At 41.9% G+C, this 22,086-nt stretch overlaps 2 protein-coding genes across 2 annotated transcripts; both read right to left on the bottom strand.

Moving 5' to 3' along the window:
• Positions 1–1,228: 1,228 nt before the first annotated feature.
• Positions 1,229–3,127, bottom strand: LOC140874110 (uncharacterized). The gene is made up of 4 exons (XM_073277389.1): positions 3,037–3,127; positions 2,646–2,915; positions 1,481–2,275; positions 1,229–1,357 (listed from the first exon to the last, which is right to left on the bottom strand). Exons 1-4 carry the CDS (start codon positions 3,125–3,127, stop codon positions 1,311–1,313), a joined length of 1,203 nt encoding a protein of 400 aa, XP_073133490.1. The 3' UTR covers positions 1,229–1,310.
• Positions 3,128–13,643: 10,516 nt separating this feature from the next.
• Positions 13,644–15,800, bottom strand: LOC140874109 (uncharacterized). The gene has a single exon (XM_073277388.1). The coding sequence runs from the start codon at positions 15,798–15,800 to the stop codon at positions 13,644–13,646; it is 2,157 nt and encodes a 718-aa protein (XP_073133489.1).
• Positions 15,801–22,086: the final 6,286 nt, after the last annotated feature.

The following is a 22,086-nucleotide window of genomic DNA, read 5'->3' as shown; positions in this document are numbered from 1 at the left end:
ATAACATCATTAAATTTTAATTCCTCAAGTTTTGTTTATTTTATTTAAGTTTTTATTTTTTAGCATCATGAATTTAATATTTTTATTTTAAACATTGTGTAAAATTGATTTAAATTTGGATAAAAACTATAATAAATTTTGTATTTTATTTACAACTTGTTTAATGTTAAATATATAATAAATAATATAAAACTCAATCATAAATTATATAACGCTACGCGGTGTTAGTTTTAACACACAAGTAGATGAAATGATTAAACCGGGAACTTTTGAGAAATATTTGGCATGAAATAGGCAATGTAAAAATATTTAGGACTGAACCGAGAACTTTTGGGAAACATTGAGGACCAAACCGAGAACGTATAAACATTTAGGACTGAATCGGGAATTTTTGAAAAACATTTAGGACCAAACCGGGATGTCCAAACATTTAGGACTAAACCGGGAATGTGTCCAAACATTTAGGACTGAACCGAGATTTTGCCCAAAACAGTCTCATGCTGTTAAGATATGAAAACAGGATAGCGAACTAAAATAGTGCACCAGGTGAAGAATTTAAATATTTAGCTGCTTGGTAGAGTTGAGGTGTTGCATCATCCAACGCAAGAACAACAGACAGGCCGATTTGGTATGCGAAAATTTTTATTTATTTGTCAATATTTGGTGTTTACGACCTACAACATGAAATCAAACCACGTTATAAATATCAGCCTGATAGCAATCACTTCTTGGCTCGCAATTTTGGATTTTACCAAAAAAGATTAGTGTACTAAGCGAGAGAGGCTAACCAACCTACCATGACTGCTGTGGAGTGTATGGATTAGTAGAATGTGAATTATACAGCTTACTAGAAGTTGAGTACAAAATTCGTTTAAATCAGAATTCAGAATTCTTGTTGTAGAATCTGTAGAATAACGCGGTCGGAAGAAATTTTTTCCTGCTTCTGCTGATAATCGTGTCAAGAAACACTTAGAATTCACAGATGAAGATGTAATTAGATTTTATTTTTGTAAAACCAGATGACATTACACACTGTTTTCTTCTGTAAAACACTTTATTTTTTACTACATTTACATGAAAGCAAGGAAGCTAGATTGTCCTTGCACGATTTTCTTCCTACCAAACTAAATGTTCTTCTAAAAGCATGAAGACTTGATGTAATAGTGTTTGGGATTGCTTAAACTTTTGGGAAGCAATCCTAAACACCACCTAAATGTATTTGTTGAAGGGGAAAAGGAAAAAGCTAAAGCTAGTAGGAACTCGGTGGTAACTGATTCTTTAGGCCGTGTGGCTGTCGAGAAAATCTGTCTTCAATTGGTTTGCAGTATCCTTCCTAGATTTTTTTCTTCTGCATTCTCTGTAACAAGAAATCCACAAGTGATTCAATATCTGTAACTGAACCTAACATGCCAAAAGAGCAGTGACTTAAATCTGTGGCGGATAAATTTATACTAAAGAATGAAAAAAGTACTAGAACTACCTTCGTGGGCGTTGGTTGAAATTGGGATATGGCGTGAGTAGTTAGCACTAGCAGATTTGGAAATTTTTGCGGGATGTGTATTGGTTGAGATTCGATTCTGTTTAGTGTAAGTTGGAGTAGTTGGATTATCTGAGAAGAAGGGGCGGACAGAAGTTGAGCCTCCTGTCTTTGCCATTGAGTTCGATTGCTCTTCGTTCCAGAAAAATGAAGTTACCGCCTCTTTAACCTTATCAACCACACCTGCATCGGTAGTTGCAGTTTTCCTTGGGCTTATGGCTTCTTTTATAGCCTGTGAAAGAGCCTTTTCATCCTCTCCAGGCTCCAGCTTATTCAAGAAGTACTCTTTCATTGAAACACCTTTGTCCCACTTTTGAGGGATGATACCAGACTTACTTAAATTTCCCGAGGTTTCACTCAGTTTCTTGGCATCATAATCTGCATGTGGCGCGACAGAAATGCTTGCAACATGTGTTGTAGTATCTTGGGCACCTTCATGAATCTTGGAAGCATTTCTTGATGTTTCTTGCGATTCAGGAGCTGTCACAGTTAGGCTGGCAATCTTTGATGCAATTGTGTGAGTTGCATCAGAAACTGCGGCATATGCTGGAGAAAATTTCTCGGAAACGGTTTCGCTGATGGTCTTGCTTGTGCTAATGGGCTCGCCTTTTTCTTGATCTGCAGCTTCCAGTTTGCTGCTGTTAGGCAAAATGAGTTTCTCAGAAAGCACAGGATCCGCTCTTGGATGTTGCCTGGCATTCTCTATATAGCTTGCCGGAGCCAATTCCGATTCATACACTGAACGAAATTTAAATTTTTTAGGTGAGATTAAATCAAGGGGTGCATGTACAGAAACTATAAGAAATCTCTTAAAAGCACTGGAGTCTTGAGAGGTGGAGAAGAGAGTAGCCCTCACCACGAACCTTTGTTGTATGCTTAATGGTTGTAATTATTGTCTCTATCAAGATTGTCTTCGAAACATGATGCTTAGACTTCTGTATGTTTTAAATGATTTAAGTTGTATTGATATGACAAGTTATAGTTTCATTTAAGTGACCAGCGACAATGATTGATTCTACAATGTCATTTAAGACGCGTCTCATAGTTTTTTTCCCCAAGAAAAAGAAGTTTATGATATAAATTGAGTCAATTGATGAAAACATGTTACTTGGAGCTCCTAGAAATTCAGGGTCGACGTCTTGTTCATCGTAATCGTCATCATCATCCAAGGTAACGCCCCACGCTGGGGGGCTGTTATGCTCATCTTGCTCGTCCCCGTGTCTCTTCTTTCCACTCAGAGTATGCCTCAACTTCTTAGCTTGCTCTTTTACCTTGGTGAGAACCGATTTTTTGTTTTGTGTAGGACTGGTGTGCTCTTCTTGATCATGATTCATTCCATAGAGAGGCGACGTGTGTGATGGCCACTGCGCGTCTTCAGCTATCAATGTTAAAAATTCGAAACAATCACATGTTATATAGCATCACAATCAAAGGTATTTAAACACATTTTGCCGGCAAAGGATTGTAGAAGCAACTCGAGTGATGATATAGAGGAGTACCTCTTAATAGTTGCTCAAACGTGGGCGACGCCTGAGCTCTAGGCGTTTTAGGACTCTCAACCGATCTCTGTATCCTTTCGAGTTGAGCCATTGTGGCAATCTTGCTGTCGATTGTGAAGGGTAAACAAGAAAAATTATAGAGTTTGCAGCGTTTGTTAAAGCATACCTTTCGGCCCATTGAATGAACTATAAAATATGGAAATAACTAGTGCTTAAGAAACACTTGTGATTGTTACGCATTTGTGACTCAACAGAGTTACCTTAAATAGTAATTGACTGGGTTCTGCTCAAAGCAACTGTTTTTCCTATTTATACTCGTTCGATCATGGATTTAGATTATTTCCAGTCCTAATAATAACGTGTTTTGGTTAGGGTGAATTGGTATTCAGTCCCTAAATAAAAAATCAATATATTAATCAGTCCCTGTCAGAAAAAAAGTTGTTTGCACTCCCTGGTCCCACATTATTTTTTTCGAATAAAATTTGGTACAAAACATTGAAAATATGGTACATGTACATGATATTTGAGCACTAATTGTTCAAGATCGAGTACAAAAATAAGATTTTGACGATAAAATCTAAACATTTTTATTCATGTGAACTTGCAACATATGTTTCAGTACTCAAAAATCATATATTTGTACCAAATCTAACACATTGGGTACTCAAATATCATATATGAGTACCATATTTTCAATATTTTGTAGTGATTTCCATCCAAATAAGATAAATGTTTTTTTAATATCAATATTTTCTTAGTACTCGAAAATCATATATTTATACCAGATCTAACATATTTGATACTCAAATATCATATATTAGAATCGTATTTCTAATATTTTGTACCGATTGTCATCTAAAGAAGACAAATGTGTCATTATATCAATATTTGTTTACATATTTGAGTACTCAAAAATCATGCATTAATACTAGATTTGAAACAGTTCATATTCAAATTCATGTATTTGTACTATATTTTTCATGTTTTGTATCAAATTTCTTCCGAAACAAAACATGTGGGCCCAGGGAGTTTAAACAAATTTTTTTTCTGACAGGAACTGATCATCGATTTATGTTTGGGTTCAGGGACTGAATTATAAATTATCGTTTTGGTTAGTCCAAATTATTTTGGTGGTCGATCATGGACCTCATTTGAAATGTTTTCCGAATATAGCTACTGTTGAATTTGTGGAAAAATGTAACACCTAGTCTTTTTCTTTGGGACGGATAATTATTCTTGTCGTTTAATGATATACTTATTCGTGTTGTATGTTTTCGCCATAGTATTTGGAGGGAAAATGCTCTATAACATCATCCTATTTTTGTGCTCATTAATGAAAGTATTAATTAAAACCTCGAACGTTATTTTGTATTTTTTTCCCCTTAATTATATGTATGTATCATATATGACGATAAAGTCCGAGGATAAATTTAAGGATACTATAAGTTGAAATTTAGATTTTGAAATTGTAGAAAATGCAACATTATAAAATAGAGAGGAAAATAAAAACACTAATTAGTATTGATATACCTCAATTAAGTGATCTCCTTGGATGAGCTGAAGAAACTCCTCCAAATAAGAGATGAACTGCTGCTGACCTGAAACCACTAACAAGAGTGTTAAGGGGGGGGGGGGGGGGGGGCCCGAAGGTGTTCCGGCGTATCCCCTCCGACGCTCAAGTCAGATGCTAGGATAGCGAAAATATAGAAAGTAGTGTGTGCACACGAGTAAAAAAATTAGGATCCAAATAATGAAAATGAACCTGGTATTTATAGGAGAGAGCTCCGGATTTAGCGCCTACCTTCCTTATCAAGAATCCGCGAATCCCGGGATCACAATCCCGAATATTTAGGCTGAGATCTCGCCCGAATCTTGTCTGACAAAGGAAATAACAAACACTTAATCTGAGCTGAACTGTCATCATGAGGATGCTATACTGCCTGGAGTCATATGGAAAAGGGATGAGTGATCTATTGCTGAACCCCTGAACTCAACCCGAGCACTGATCCTAACATCTTAGCTAGCTCATCAAGGTTGTCCAACCCCTCTACTGAGCTAATTCCCTACTGACATCGGGGCTGAGATGCATTCCAGAGCTCCCAACCTAAGATGGAGATGATGGTGGAGGAGTTTGGAGGAGGTCCTGAGCTCCCGAGCCAAACTGGATGATGGTGTGGAGGAGCTTGACTGAGCTCCCGAGCTCCCGAGCTGGGTGATGGTGGTGGAGGAGCTTGACGGATCTCCCGAGCTGACCTCCTGGACCATCTTGTCTATCTAAGGATTGATCTTTATCTTAGGGTCGTCTATGAGCTGAGGTGATTTTCTCATCGGGGTATCACAAGTCCCTCCCATAAAAGTCGAATTGAGGTCAAAGACTCGAAATTCGTTTTTATGTTGAGATGACCCTAAGTGGATGCCGAGCCAAGGTGCCTCACCGAGCCCAGCTGTCATTCTGGCAAGTACTATGTAACGGTAATTTTTTGAATTCTACTCGAGTTGAGCCGTCCACCTGTCCCAAGATCAACGACCTGGATTGATCCGAACTTTCTATAAATAGGCCTCACTGTAAAAATTTCATTTTTACTTTCTCCGTCTCTTGTTTTTGTGAATTCTCTCTTGGATTCCTTTCTTTTTCCGAGCTCCTTTGCTTTTCTTCCTTTCTCAAAGTTTCCGAGCTCCCTAAGTAAGTAAACACTCCTCATGGCTACTTCTTCCCGAGCTTATTCTGGAAGCTCAGACGAAGTATTTGCTGAGGTGGATCGATTTGATTCCGGTCACTCTTACTGCAGGAGAGCCTACAGGCCAGGATCCTGCTTTCGCATCATCCCCTGCTCAGGATGATGACCTGGGCTACAACCCTGAAACCCCTGTGGTGCCGTGGTATGAGCAATACCCCTCCGAGCTGGATGCTTCGGATGAGGACAGGATAAGAGCTCTATCCCACGCCCCTAAAAATTACGAGTTTATCATTCCTGACCCCACAGACCGAGCTAACCACCCTCCTCCAGGATTTTATACTTTTTATTTAGATCAGCTGGAGGCAGGTCTTAGATTTCCCCTCCCCCTACTTTTCCAACAGCTCAGCCGATATTATGAGCTTCACCTAGGACAGTTCACCCCCAAATCCTTCCGAACTCTTTGTAGTTTTGTAGTTCTTTTTAGGACTCTGGGCTTTGAAGTTAACTGTTTTACCATTTGTAACTTCCTGCTGCCCAAACGTTCTGAGGAGGGCCCCTTTTACTTTTCCTGCCGACCCAACTGCAAATTTTTTAAGGGTTCTCCCAGCTCCAATAAAAATTGGAAAAATGCCTTCTTTTTTGTATGTCCCTCCGACGATTGGGACATATGTTCTGCTTGGAGGGATGTTCTCCCCCTCCTACCTGTTCCCGCCCCGGGCTTTCGTCAAGGGGAATTGTTTACTGGAGCCCAAAGGGCTATAGGGGGAAGGTGCTTTGATGTCTCTGCCCTTTTGGCAGAGGACCTGCTCTTCCACCATGGGCTCAGCTCGGCAGATGTTTTCGTTCGAGGAAACTTAGGTACGGCCCTTCCCTCGCCCGTGCTCCGCTTTACTACTGTTATGCTATCTCATTTCTTGTCCTGACCTTCCCTATGTCTCGTGCAGAAAAAAGGGTTATGGACTCAGCCATGAGGAGAATGTTGGAGAAGAAGAAAACAACTGCCCCATCAGGGAGCCGAGCTACAGGGAGCTCAGCCAAACCTAAAGCCCCTTCACCACGGGCCACTAGCAAGCCTGAGCCTTCTGCCACCCCGTCCAAAGGCTCAAAAAGGCGGGCACCGTCAAGCCCTCACCCGGAGGTAGTGGAGCTGGACTCCGGGAAGTCTTCTATTCCGGAGGTGGCGCCCCTTCGTCAGTTCAGGGCGAAGAAGCCTCAGACTCCCGTGGTCCGGTGCAGGACCAATTTCTTCGAAATGTACCACGATGCCCTGCGCATTGTGGGGGTCGGGCCTACTCCCACGGCTGGGTCAGTCCTCCGGGATATGATTTCCCAGGCTGATGCCGATTATGTGAAAATCCTTGGATGGGCTGAGCTGATGCAACGTTCTAACACTGCCTCAGCTGAGGTAACCTTCCTTTGCTCAGTACTTTATGTTCTTCTTTTGCATTCTCTTTTAATTGTTCTTTTCCTTTCCTAGGCTGCTGTCCTGAATGCCGAGATGTCCCTCCGAGCTTCCATGACTCGAAAGCAACTTTCTAAGGATGCCCGAGGTTATGAAGCTCATTTTGCTGAGCTTAGCCAGTTAGCGGAGGACGCGAAGCTTGGTTATGAGAAGGAGGTAGCCAATCTCTGAGCCCAGATGGAGGAAATAAGGATGGGCTTCCAATCTGAGCGGCTGAAGCATCAAAGTGACCTCCGGGTTTCCGAGGTGCAGAAGGAGAATCTTCGGGGCGAACTCAAGGGGTCCCATGATCAACTTGCTCAGGCCCTTCAAGAACTGGAAGATTCCTGAGCTGAGCTTTCCAAGGGAGCTGAAGGCTTCAAGGAGGCATTCTTGAAGTCTGATGAGTATATGGATGAGGTGGCTGCCCAAGCCTATGGTTATCTGGCCAAAGGGTTCGACGGCTGCACTCAGCAGTTCAGGGCGGCAGGCTATCCTCCTGAAGGGACCCCTGTGGACTTCCTGGACCTAGACGGGTTTGCCCTCTCCCTTACCTCAGCCGAGGCAGCAAAAGAGGATGGGGGCGCAGATGAACAGGGTGAGGATGAGGGCGAGGGAGAGAATGAGAGTTAATTTAGGGTTTTTGGAGATGTAAACATTTAAATTTTTGTCAGATTATGCAAACTCAGTTCTATTATTATTCTTTTAGGTTATCACAATTTGAGTTGCGATTACTAACACCTTAAAATGATCTGAGCTGAGCTCCCTGGAGGGATGCAAAATTAACACTTAAAAATAAACGAGCACCCAAAAGGCGTTGAGCTGAGCTTACCTCTAGGTGGCCGAGCGGAGCTCCTTAAGGGGAGGTAAAATAACCACTTAAAAATAAACCAACACCCGAAAGGCATTGAGCTGAGCTGATCTCTGGGTAGCTGAGCTGAATTCCCTAAGGTGGCCGAGCTCCTGAAGGGAGGCAAGATAAACACTTGAAAATTAACTAACTCCCGAAGGTGAGCTGAGCTGAGCTCCTGAAGAGAGGCAAAATAGATTCTTAAAAATTAACTAACTCCCGAAGGTGAGCTGAGCTGAGCTCCTGAAGAGAGGCAAAATAGACGCTTAAAAATTAACTAACTCCCGAAGGTGAGCTGAGCTGAGCTCCTGAAGGGAGGCAAAATAGATGCTTAAAAATTAACTAACTCCCGAAGGTGAGCTGAGCTGAGCTCGTGAAGGGAGGCAAAATAGATGCTAAAAAATTAACTAACTCCCGAAGGTGAGCTGAGCTGAGCTCCTGAAGGGAGACAAAATAGATGCTTAAAAATTAACTAACTCCCGAAGGTGAGCTGATCTGATTCGAGCTGAGCTGAACTCCCCGGCTGAGCTGAGCTCCCCGGCCTGACCTGCCTTATGCTACCCAAAAAACTTGAATAAATTCCCGACCTGACCTGCCTAATGTTGCCCGAGAGCTTGACTGAGTTCCCGACCTGACCTGCCTAATGCTGCCCGAGAGCTTGACTGAGCTCCCGACCTGACCTGAATGATGTTATCCGAACGCTTATATGAGCTCCCGACCTGACCTGAATGATCTTATCCGAAAGCTTATATGAGCTCCCGACCTGACCTGAATGATGTTATCCGAAAGCTTATATGAGCTCCCGACCTGACCTTCCTCTGCTCCAAGGACTAAGTGTGCCTAAGTTAAAATGTGACTAAGGTGATGAGCTGAACCAAAGTCAGGGGCTTAAGAAGCGTGACCAAGGTGATGAGCTGAACCAAAGTCAGGGGCTTAAGAAGCGTGACCAAGGTGATGAGCTGAACCAAAGTCAGGGGCTTAAGAAGCGTGACTAAGGTGATGAGCTGAACCAAAGTCAGTGGCTCAAGAAGCGTGACTAAGGTGATGAGCTGAACCAAAGTCAGGGTCTTAAGAAGCGTGACCAAGGTGATAAGCTGAACCAAAGTCAGGGGCTTAAGAAGCGTGACCAAGGTGATGAGCTGAACCAAAGTCAGGGGCTTAAGAAGCGTGACTACGGTGATGAGCTGAACCAAAGTCAGTGGCTCAAGAAGCGTGACTAAGGTGATGAGCTGAACCAAAGTCAGGGACTTAAGAAGCGTGACCAAGGTGATGAGCTGAACCAAAGTCAGGGGCTTAAGAAGCGTGACTAAGGTGATGAGCTGAACCAAAGTCAGTGGCTCAAGAAGCGTGACTAAGGTGATGAGCTGAACCAAAGTCAGGGGCTTAAGAAGCGTGACTAAGGTGATGAGCTGAACCAAAGTCAGGGGCTTAAGAAGCGTGACCAAGGTGATAAGCTGAACCAAAGTCAGGGGCTTAAGAAGCGTGACCAAGGTGATGAGCTGAACCAAAGTCAGGGGCTTAAGAAGCGTGACTAAGGTGATGAGCTGAACCAAAGTCAGTGGCTCAAGAAGCGTGACTAAGGTGATGAGCTGAACCAAAGTCAGGGGCTTAAGAAGCGTGACCAAGGTGATGAGCTGAACCAAATTCAGGGGCTTAAGAAGCGTGACCAAGGTGATGAGCTGAACCAAAGTCAGGGGCTTAAGAAGCGTGACTAAGGTGATGAGCTGAACCAAAGTCAGTGGCTTAAGAAGCGTGACTAAGGTGATGAGCTGAACCAAAGTCAGGGGCTTAAGAAGCGTGACCAAGGTGATAAGCTGAACCAAAGTCAGGGGCTTAAGAAGCGTGACCAAGGTGATGAGCTGAACCAAAGTCAGGGGCTTAAGAAGCGTGACTAAGGTGATGAGCTGAACCAAAGTCAGTGGCTCAAGAAGCGTGACTAAGGTGATGAGCTGAACCAAAGTCAGGGGCTTAAGAAGCGTGACCAAGGTGATAAGCTGAACCAAAGTCAGGGGCTTAAGAAGCGTGACCAAGGTGATGAGCTGAACCAAAGTCAGGGGCTTAAGAAGCGTGACTAAGGTGATGAGCTGAACCAAAGTCAGTGGCTCAAGAAGCGTGACTAAGGTGATGAGCTGAACCAAAGTCAGGGGCTTAAGAAGCGTGACTAAGGTGATGAGCTGAACCAAAGTCAGGGGCTTAAGAAGCGTGACCAAGGTGATAAGCTGAACCAAAGTCAGGGGCTTAAGAAGCGTGACCAAGGTGATGAGCTGAACCAAAGTCAGGGGCTTAAGAAGCGTGACCAAGGTGATGAGCTGAACCAAAGTCAGTGGCTCAAGAAGCGTGACTAAGGTGATGAGCTGAACCAAAGTCAGGGGCTTAAGAAGCGTGACCAAGGTGATAAGCTGAACCAAAGTCAGGGGCTTAAGAAGCGTGACCAAGGTGATGAGCTGAACCAAAGTCAGGGGCTTAAGAAGCGTGACTAAGGTGATGAGCTGAACCAAAGTCAGTGGCTCAAGAAGCGTGACTAAGGTGATGAGCTGAACCAAAGTCAGGGGCTTAAGAAGTGTGACTAAGGTGATGAGCTGAGGCACATTTACATCAATATTTCTGAAAAAATAACTGCTTATAGATAAACGTAGAAGGTAGCTTGCATAAATTACAACTTAAAGGAAAATTGAACTTGCAACATTTAAGAATAATATTTGCGTAAATTGTAAGCGCTCCAAGGTCTCTTCAACATCTTTCCTTTTGAATCCTCCAAGTAGTAAGCATCCGAACTGAGCCTCATCACCACCTTGTATGGTCCTTCCCATTTTGGGTCGAGCTTCCCTACAGCCACCTCCTGAACTTTTCTCAGCACCAAATCTCCTACCTGGAAATCCTTCCTGCGCACCCGATGATTATAGGACCGAGCTATCTTGTTCTTGTATGCCTCCATCCTGATAGCAGCAGCTTCTCTCTTTTCACCCAAAAAGTCTAAGTCTTCCCTCCTTATCTTTCCATTTTCTTCATCATAGAAAATGATCCGAGCCGACTCCTCTCCAATTTCTACCGGCAGGACGGCCTCATTTCCGTACACCATACTAAATGGAGTCTCTCCAGTTCCAATTCTTGGTGTGGTACGATATGACCATAACACACTAGGGAGCTCTTCCACCCAATTTCCCTGGGCTTGGCCCAAACGCGTCTTCAAGCTTTGCACCAAAGACCTATTAGTCACCTCCACCTGACCATTACTCTGAGGATAATGGACAGATGTGAAGTGTTGCTGAATTTTCATTTCTTTACACCAAGCTTGCACTCGAGCCCCTTGAAACTGCCTCCCATTGTCAGATATGAGCTTACGTGGTACTCCAAATCTGCACACAATATTCTTCCACAAAAATTTCAAGACTTCCCCTTCAGTAATTCGAGCTAAAGCCTCTGCCTCAACCCATTTAGAGAAGTAATCAATGGCAACCAACAAGAATTTCTTTTGAGCTGGGGCTGGAGGGAAAGGACCCACAATATCAATTCCCCATTGATCGAAAGGACATGCTGCTACTATCCCTTTCATTAATGCCGCTGGTTGGTGCTGAAGTCTACTATGTCTTTGACAACTATCACAAGAAGTCACCAAATTTAAGGCATCTTTCAGAATAGTGGGCCAAAAATATCCCGCCAAGAGAACCTTACGGGCTAGAGAATAAGACCCTAAATGATTACCACAACACCCCTCGTGTATCTCCTTTAGGACATAATGAGCTTCCTTGGGGCCTAAACACTTGAGAAGAGGTCCGACAAATGACCTCTTATAAAGAACTCCCTCCATCATCACAAAGCGGAGACTCTTCTGTTTCAACCGATATGCTTTCTTCGGATCCTTTGGTAACTCACCCTTCTCTATGTAATCCAAGAGCTCCTTTCTCCAGTCACTCTCTTCCTGAGCTAATGGTGCGAGCTCAGTAGAGGGTGTCAACTCCACTTGCACAACAACTTCTCTGGTCTTCCAGCTATGAAGTGAGCTAGCCATCTTGGCGAGATAATCTGATTTTTCATTGCCCTCCCTCGAAATTTGTTCAAACAATACCTCATCAAAGAAACCCTTAGCTTCCTCTATCATCCTCAGATATTCCTTCAGCTTTTCATTTTTGACTTCATACGTTCCATTCACCTGCTGGGCTACTAACTGTGAATCAGAGTAGAGATGCACCCGAGCTGCCCCAGCTTGCTTAGCTGCTCGGAGGCCAATCAGCACAGCCTCATACTCTGCTTCGTTATTAGAAGCTCGAAAATCCAACCTAACTGCCAATCTGATCTCATCTCCACGAGGGGAGATCAAAAACACCCCCACCCCACATCCTTCACTATTAGAAGATCCGTCAACGTATACTTTCCACAAATCCTCTGCTTCCATATGTCTCGTTTCGGCAAGGAAATCAGCTAACGCCTGGGCCTTAACGGCCGTCCTTGGTTCATACTGGATATCATACTCACTGAGCTCCGTATTCCACTTTACCAACCTTCCCGAAATATCAACTCGAGTTAATATCCTCCCAATATGGCTGTTGGTTAGCACCACAATAGGATGTGATAGAAAGTAAGGTCTGAGCTTCCTTGCTGTCATAATCAAGGCTAATGCTAACTTTTCCACCTCTGAATACCGAAGTTCTGCACCCTTAAGGGCATGTGAGAAGAAATAGATAGGGTGTTGAGCTGTTCTCTCCTGCCTAATAAGTACTGAGCTAACGGCCCCTTCCAAAGCTGATAAGTAGATGTACAATGGTTCACCAGGAATTGCCTTAGCCAACACAGGGAGCTCAGCTAAGTAACTTTTTAAGTCATCAAATGCCTTCCCGCATTCATCATCCCATTCAAACTTCTTGGCTTTGCGAAGCACCTTGAAGAAAGGTAAGCTTCTATGGGCTGATCTTGATATAAATCGAGACAAGGCTGCAATCCTTCCTGCCAACCTTTGAACTTCTTGCAAGTTACGGGGAGCAGACATGAATCGAATAGCCTGCACCTTCTCAGGATTGGCTTCTATGCCCCTCTCAGCAACCATATACCCCAAAAACTTATCTCCCCTGACTCCGAATACACACTTCTCCGGATTAAGCTTCACCTGATAAGCCCTCAAAGTTGAGAAAGTCTCCTCTAGGTCAGCCAGCAACCCCATATCATCTTGAGACTTTACCAGAATATCATCTACATAAACTTTCACATTTCTGCCAATTTGGGAGGCAAACACTCTGTCCATGAGTCTTTGATAAGTGGCCCCTGCATTCTTCAAACCAAAAGGCATCACTCTGTAACAAAAAGTTCCATGAGAGGTGGTGAAACTTACTTTGTCCTGATCTTCCTCCACCAGAGGAATTTGATGATACCCCTGATATGCATCCATGAAGCATAAGTACTGATGAACTGCCGTTGAATCAACCAATTGATCAATTCGAGGCAGTGGATAGAAATCCTTTGGGCATGCCTTATTTAGGTCCCTGAAATCAACACACATTCTCCACTTGCCTGAACTCTTAGGGACAAGGACCACATTGGATAACCAGGTAGGGAATTGCACTTCCCTAATGTGTCCTGCCTTAAGAAGTTCCTCTACCTCTTTTTTAATGACCTTATCCTTGTCTGGACCAAAGTGTCTCTTCTTCTATTTTATCGGTCTTACTCCCGCAAGAATATTTAATCGATGAACCATAATTTCTGCACTGACCCCTGTGAGCTCCGATACAGACCAAGCGAAAACATCTTTGTTCTTATTTAAGCAACCAACCAAGTCTTGCTTCACTGATGGGCTCAGATCAGCAGCTAATTTGACAATCTGAGCTCCCGAGATTAATTCCACCTTCTCATGACCTTCTTCAGACATCAGAAGCACCTTCTGTCCGTGCACCTTCGATGTTCGACCTATTGAAACCATTCCTACCTCCCTCTTCTTCTTCTTTGAATCAATCCTTACCTCATTCACATAGCACAACCGAGCTGCTTTCTGATCACCCCGAACAACCCCTACTTCTCTTCCACTTGGGAACTTCAACTTCTGATGATAAGTAGATGCCACGGCTCGGAAATCACTCAGGGCAGGGCGCCCCAATATTCCATTGAAAGAGGATGGTGCCTCCACCACGGTGAAGCAAGCCATTTTGGTTACTCTCTGCTCTCCACTCCCAAGGGACAAGGGAAGCACTATCTGTCCCAATGGTTGCAGAGCATGACCCGTGAACCCATACAACTCTGTGGTGATTGGATCCAATTCAAATCCTTCCAATTTCATTTGGTCCAGAGTTTCTTTAAAGATAATGTTTACTGAGCTCCCAGTATCCACAAAGATACGAGCCACGTCATAATTGGCTATGGTCAAGGTGACCAGTAGGGGATCATTATGAGGTAGCACCACATCCTTTAAATCTTCCCTTCCAAAACTGATGTTCGGGTCTGTGGGACAGCTGAGCTGAGAACTTACCTCAAAATTTTCCAACCTACGCCCGTGAGCTTTGCGAGCCCTTCCCGAATCTCCATCCGTACTACCTCCGGAGATCATATGGATAACACCCCGATTAGGATGATTTGAAATCTGCTGCACCCTATCTCCTTGACCATTTGGAGGAGCTCTTCCCTGATGATCACCTTGATTCTCTCTAACTTCATTCCTTTGATTCCTCCATTGGGGAGCTCGGCCTTGGCGAGGAGGATTTGCTCTTCGAGTCAGCTCAGCTCTGATTCGAGGGTCATCATACATGATCCTTTGAACCTCCTCACCTAGCCTCTGACAATCATTGGTGATATGCCCATACTCCTGATGAAAATCGCAAAACTTGTCAGATGGCGGTAACCGCGGGCCTTTCTCAGCATTGCGGGGCCTCACAAGTGCTCGCCTATCTTCGCATACTTGCATTGCCTTCTCCAGGCTCACCGATAGGGGTACATAGGGGTAGGGTCCTTTGACCCTGTTCATCTCTTCTGCCCCCCTCTTCCTTCCTCCTTCTGTCTTCCCCTCTGCCTTTGCTCCCATCTTGGCACTGGGTTTACTCCCAGACGTTCCTTCCTGTCTCCTCTGCCTCTGTGCATCCTCCAAATTCACGTACTTCTCAGCTCTACTAAGGAGCTCATCATAAGTCAAAAGAGGCTTCTTGACTAAGGATCTGAAAAACTCCCCTCCTCTCAACCCTTGAGTGAAAGAGTTGACCAAGGTGTCAGCAGTGGCAGCAGGTACTTCCAGAGCTGTTGTATTGAAGCGCTGAACATACTCCCGCAACGATTCCACCTCAGATTTCTTCATATTGAACAAACTGAGAGAAGTCTTCAAATATTTCTTGCTACTCGCATATTGGTGTAGAAAAGCTGAGCTGAAGTCATTGAAACTCTGAATACTACCAGGCTGTAAAAGGTTGAACCATTGCTGGGCGGACCTAACCAAAGTAGTGAGGAAGACCCGACATTTAATTGGATCTGAATATCTATGCAACAAGGCTGCATTTTCAAATCTCCCCAAATGTTCCTCCGGATCTGAGCTCCCGTCATATTCCCCTAAAGTAGGCTTCTTAAAATTTGCAGGGAGTTCCTCATCTAGAATAGCCCGAGCAAAAGGACTTTCCCTTTGTAAAGGCCCAGGCCGACCTCCTACTTGCCGACCTAGTCTCCTAATCTCTTCCCACACCGCATCCATTGGGTTTGGCTGACCCACGGGAGGAGGTGGTGGATTATGACCCATGGCCGCTTGCACCGTTTGAGTGATGAACTGGCTGAGCTGATCTACAGTCATATCCGCCACATTTCCTCTTCCCCTTCCTCTTCCTCTTCCTGCCATATCTACGTCTTAGCTTGATTGTTCCCACAGACGGCGCCAATTGATATACCTCAATTAAGTGATCTCCTTGGATGAGCTGAAAAAACTCCTCCAAATAAGAGATGAACTGCTGCTGACCTGAAACCACTAACAAAAGTGTTAAGGGGGGGGGGGGGGGGGGCGGAAGGTGTTCCGGCGTATCCCCTCCGACGCTCAAGTCAGATGCTAGGATAGCGAAAATATAGAAAGTGGTGTGTGCACACGAGTAAAAAATTAGGATCCAAATAATGAAAATGAACCTGGTATTTATAGGAGAGAGCTCCGGATTTAGCGCCTACCTTCCTTATCAAGAATCCGCGAATCCCGGGATCACAATCCCGAATATTTAGGCTGAGATCTCGCCCGAATCTTGTCTGACAAAGGAAATAACAAACACTTAATCTGAGCTGAACTGTCATCATGAGGATGCTATACTGCCTGGGGTCATATGGAAAAGGGATGAGTGATCTATTGCTGAACCCCTGAACTCAACCCGAGCACTGATCCTAACATCTTAGCTAGCTCATCAAGGTTGTCCAACCCCTCTACTGAGCTAACTCCCTACTGACATCGGGGCTGAGATGCATTCCAGAGCTCCCAACCTAAGATGGAGATGATGGTGGAGGAGTTTGGAGGAGGTCCTGAGCTCCCGAGCTAAACTGGATGATGGTGTGGAGGAGCTTGACTGAGCTCCCGAGCTCCCGAGCTCCCGAGCTGGGTGATGGTGGTGGAGGAGCTTGACGGATCTCCCGAGCTGACCTCCTGGACCATCTTTTCTATCTAAGGATTGATCTTTATCTTAGGGTCGTCTATGAGCTGAGGTGATTTCCTCATCGGGGTATCAAGTATTTTCTCATAGTTTTTTTTTTATAGAAGTATTTTATCATAGTTCTTTTAAAATTTTTTTTTTTTCAATCTACAATTCTTTGTCTTGCTAAAAAAACTTTTCATTAAAATATTATTTATTTTATTTTATTACTTACTTATAGAATTAATTTTTACCGAGTTCAACAAAAGTCATTATTTTATAAAGTTTTATAAAATAATTATGAAAATATATACAATTTTTAGTGAGTTCAACAAAAATAATAATTGTTTATTTTTTAAAGTAAATATATTTTAAAATTTTTAAAATAAAACTTTCAAATTTAAAACGAGATTTTATTATTTGTATTTAAATTAAAATATATTTATTTTTATTATGTATAATAATTAATATTTTGTTAAAAAAATAAAATAAAAAATCAAATCATGTAGGTTTGGGTTGATCGGATTAGTCAATTTCGGGTCGGTCGCAATTGATTTGTTCGGGTTTGGTTTGAGAAATTTTAAAAAGTTTTTGTACTTAGAATTAAGAAATATTTAATATATTTTTATATATTGTATATTTGAAAAAAAAATTATTGTATATTTTATCATAGATTTTCAATATGTAATAATTATTTTGTAAAACATTGATTTTTAAAAATAAGTTTTATTTTGTGTAGTAAGTATATTTTAAATTTCGTAGAATTAAAATTTCAAATTTAAATTATATAGAACTATATAAGTGAGATTTTGTTATTATGTATTTAAATCAAAATATATTGATTATTATTATGTGTATTTAATTATTTTGTTAAAAATAAAAAAATCAAATATTTCGGGTCCAACCCGAACCCCAAAACCTCAACCTTAATTCGATAATTTTCTGGCCAACTCGGATCGGGTTCAATTTTGACACTTTTAAAATTGCACAATATAAATAATAAAATAAAAAATAATAATATTTTCGTTAAGAGTTTTTTTGAGTAAGACAAAAAATTGAAATAAAGATATTTTAAAAGAATTTTTATATATTTTACTAATTTATAGGGCGTGTAACCCTCTATATAAAATCCTATGTACACATAGCATTATCTTAATTATTATTATGATAAATTTAAGAGAGAGTCTGGTTTGTTTGTATGATCAACTTTCCTTTTTTTTTTTTTACGGGAAAATTTAGAGAAAGATACCATTACAATAATTCCAAGCAAATATGGAAATTTTCACACTCCCAAATAAAAGAGAAGGAAGAAGAAGCAAAACAAGCAATGTTATGAAAAACCAATTTTGATATTCTTCTAGCATGACGTAGCTCTTTGACTTCGCATCATCCATAAGTTTGTGAATTAGTTTGATCCCAGTTCCTGAATAATGAAGATGCTCATCAATCCTTGTGACTGCTTGCAAGGAAATCAATGAGTCAGAAACTACGACGAATCTTCGTAATCCCAGCGTGTAGGCAAATTTCAGTCCTTCATGAATAACTATGAGTTCCCCTTCGATAATAGAAGAAGATGCTTGGATTTGCATCCCAAAAGCATGTAGTTTTTTTTTGCCACTGGAGTCCTTCACTACACCACCCATGCCATGTTGATTAAGGTGGTCATTCACACAAGCATCAACCTCAAATTGCAGTGTACCGTGGGGGCGGCGCAACCCATTCGGTTTGTGGCAGTTGTATTGAGTCCATGGACGTTGTCTGTAGCTTCGTGTTAGCCTCTTGAAAGTCATGAAGTAGGTTCACACACCAATTCAAGCTTTGATTCAAAGCTTCACTATTATTACCATAGATAACATGCATATGGTTTTTCCATAGCCCCCATGTAAGAATAGCCAAGCATTCAAAGTCAGATTTACTTAGTTGCGCTTGACCATAAGCAACAATCCAAGGTTTCCATGCCCTTCATTTTCGAGACCACCCTCCATAGTCCAGTTTTCCTCCAAGGTGTTTTAACTGCAGTACACATGAAGAGGACATGGATAGTGCTATCTCGGTGGAAACTACACAGTTGACGTGACTCTAAGCATGGAATGTGATGGCGGTTCAAATTTGTTGCAGTGGGTACAATGCTGTCATGTTTCCAAAATCATATATCCGCATCATCAATAGCAAGTAAGGTAATTTTGAGGTTCTGTTCAGCAATATACCATGATGTACCGTATTTTTGGACATTTTCAAGATTTAAGACGTGGAGAAGCGTGGGAAAATTTTTCGAATACAGTAGTGCAGGACAATGGACATGCATCACGTTTGCAAGTTCAATAAATCATGTTGGAATTAAAATCTATTTAAATAACACTCAAAAAATCTCATGACTCAGATATGCATGAAAGATTTGAAACAAAATATGCAAGTAATGCAACCCTACAATCAACGATTGGTTCTTATACGGGAACACCAAACTACTACTTACATGTCAAACTTGAACCGACAATTAAAATCTTAGGAAAACAAATGAAACACGAGTTTCAATAAAATAAAGTTAGTGCAGAAAATACTTTTTAAAATATTCGTGAAACCAAGCATCTAAGTCTCATAATGAAAGAAATAACATAAAATGTTAAAAAATTAAAATCATTAAAACCCATCATCACGAGACAGTCATTGAAAATACTAAATCTAAACTCTTCTTTACTATTGAATTTTAACGGTCGTACAACAAAATAATGTAATAACTGTAAGAGTGGGTGCCCAGTGAGCCAACTGTGTGGCTATGGGCTTTGATGACTCTTTGTATAAACAATCTTTTGTTTAATATTATTTACACTTTTATGGCAATGACTTTATATTACTTCATATTGTTATATTGTGATATACTATTGTTGTTTTGATAAAGACCTTGAATATACTATAGTGTATGTAAGATGTGGTAGAACATGGAGATGTCTATCATGAAATACATCTTATAGTCACTGTATATTCTAAAAACCGTTCCTAGTCGATTGAGCCGTCCGATAATAAGGATAAGGATCGCTCGAGTTTGAGACTAGCATTTGCGATGCGGAGTACCACGTTTCATTGGTAGGGAACATGGAGATGTTCGAAGCATGCAAATGGATATTCATAGGATGAATAATCGAACTACCCTATCCGGACTTTCCAAGTGGTTATCACTTATCGAGTGGATAAAGTCCGCGGTTTTGGTTGTACACCATTAGTCCTTACGACTTGAAACATCATGGAGACTCTATATGCTAGTGCTGTGCTTTGACTCGTTTACCGACTCTATGGGGGTCATCAGGTGTCGAGATTGGGTACAGTTACGACACATATAGGAGTCAATGCATTGTTGTCAAGGATTCACCACATACTTGCGAGTGTGGATATCCTATGCGATCTGAGGAGATATTAGTGTGACAAATCTCTGGCCAGAGTACTTGATGTGATTTAAGAAATGGTTTCTTAGTAGCACATGCGATGTCACTAATTTGATCTTCAAGATGTATTGCATAGTTATCGAATCTTGAGCGACTCTCGATATACCAATGGTTGTTGATTCGATCGGGATATATGGATGAAGGGACCGTACTGTACGCTAACCAAAATCTACTGGTTCTTGTAGGCACTATCAGTGATACCTAGGGAATCATGGGGCGATGTTGCTAGGCGCTTTACCTTGATTCGTTGGGCAAGTCGGAAAGTGTTGTTCTGAGTCACAAGGAGTTGTGAGCCCACGGCTAGCTGTATCCCTGAACCATTGAGGGTCACACAGTGTAATGGAGTTTTAATCCCCGTTGAGATAGTTAAATTTAAAGAGTTAAATTTAATGAACTAAGGAGTTGGACTTCTTAAATAAGAGTTAGGGAGTAGGATTTCCTAAAATGACATAGGGATGGACATTTTTGGAAACCACTGAATTCGGATTCAGGAAAATTTATTTTGACTTTAAAATGTGCAGAAATGGTTTCTGTGCACATTGGTGAAATTGGTTCATCGATCGGAGTCACGATGAATTTTATATTAATTTCTGAACGTGCGGGCTTTGCTTGTCGGGCCCTAGCTTATGACTAATGGGCCCTAAGGTGTTAGTGGCCTGCATTATAAATAAGTTATTGCAGTACAGAAATTACACACAACAGGTCATTATTGAGAGACAGGATTTTCGAAAATAAACCCTAGCCTCCTCTCAAGTTTTCGGCCGCCCCCCTTTAACTCTGTCAGAGAAAATTCCGGTCTGTGATTTTTGAATTGCAGTCAGGAATAACGAATCAGATTCGTTTAATCTCTTCGCAGAAAAACTTCTGATAGATTTTCTAGTGCAATCTATCAGAGGGATTTAAACCCCATTCGTGGACCTGATTGAAGGAGTTCATCAGTTCCTGGGAGATACAAGAAGCGCAGAGAAATCTGTGTGGTGTCCATTAATCTCGATTCGAGATTGAAGGTAAAATTTAATTAATTGTTATTTGAATTTTACACACACAATAATTTAATCGTTGAATGATTGATACCCACACCATGGAATTGTTCCATGATAAAAATTTTAAACTTCCGCTGCACCGGGTATCAATTGTGATTGATCTGACCGCCAGTTATCCAACAGTGGTATCAGAGCCAGGTTGCTCAGATCAAACGATTAAATTAATCGATTGTACAAAATTTTTGAATCTCGGTTTTTGGAAAACAAAATAAATATTTTTAAATAAAAAATTTTTTTTTTCCGGGGCAAAACCCGGGCAGCGATTGGATCGCTGCCCGGTGGGGCAGCAATTGTTGCTGCCCCGGGCGGCGCACGGCGCCGCCCAAAAGGGGCGCATGGCGCCGCCCAGGACGGCGACCGTCGCCGCCCAGGGAGGCGCACGGCGCCGCCCAGGGCAGCGCTGTGCGCTGCGCAGGGCAGCGCTCGGCGCTGCCCAGGGCGACGCACGGCGTCGCCCAGCGGCGGCACCAGGCGCCGCCAGGGCAGCGATAGTCGCTGCCCTAAGGGGGCAGCCGGGCTGCCCCCGGCCCGCGCCCCGGGTGCGGGCCGGCCCGGGAGTGTCCCGGGCGGCCCGCGGGAAAAATTATTATTTTTATTAAAAATTAATTTTAATATGTTAAAATTTTATTTTTGGTCCGGTCAAAAATTGTTTTTGATTGGTTCACGAGATTTCGGATCGAATTGTTCGAGTCCGTAAATTTTAAAATTGATTTTGGATAAATTTGAATTTTTGGAAAATTTTAATGTTTTATCCGTAAATTGAATTTTGAAATCAATTATTTTGGTACAATTGATGATAAGATATGATCTTATGATATATTGAGTAAAATATGATTTTATTTGTAAAATTGGATTTTATAGATAAAATATGATTTTATTTGATATAGAGATAAAATATGATTTTATATGTGAAATGAGATTTTATATATAAAATATGATTTTATCTTGTTTAAATTTGAATTGCCACTGCATGTTATCCAATAAATTAATTTTGAATTAAATGTTATTGGATAAGGATGATCGATTTCCATGACCAATTT

This window comes from Henckelia pumila, chromosome 1 (genome assembly GCF_033568475.1).
Source record: "Henckelia pumila isolate YLH828 chromosome 1, ASM3356847v2, whole genome shotgun sequence".
NCBI lineage: Eukaryota > Viridiplantae > Streptophyta > Magnoliopsida > Lamiales > Gesneriaceae > Henckelia > Henckelia pumila.
The sequence above is the reverse complement of the archived record's forward strand: the minus strand, read 5'-3'. Positions and strand labels throughout refer to the sequence as shown.

Excerpts from the sequence above, each read along its gene's own strand:
- LOC140874110 (XM_073277389.1), bottom strand. The coding sequence starts at position 3,127 with ATGGCTCAACTCGAAAGGATACAGAGATCGGTTGAGAGTCCTAAAACG. Across the intron at positions 2,276-2,645 it reads TGAATTTCTAGGAGCTCCAA|TGTATGAATCGGAATTGGCT; the intron begins GTAACATGTTTT and ends AATTTCGTTCAG. Across the intron at positions 1,358-1,480 it reads TTCAACCAACGCCCACGAAG|AGAATGCAGAAGAAAAAAAT; the intron begins GTAGTTCTAGTA and ends TTCTTGTTACAG.
- LOC140874109 (XM_073277388.1), bottom strand. The coding sequence starts at position 15,800 with ATGGCAGGAAGAGGAAGAGGAAGGGGAAGAGGAAATGTGGCGGATATG.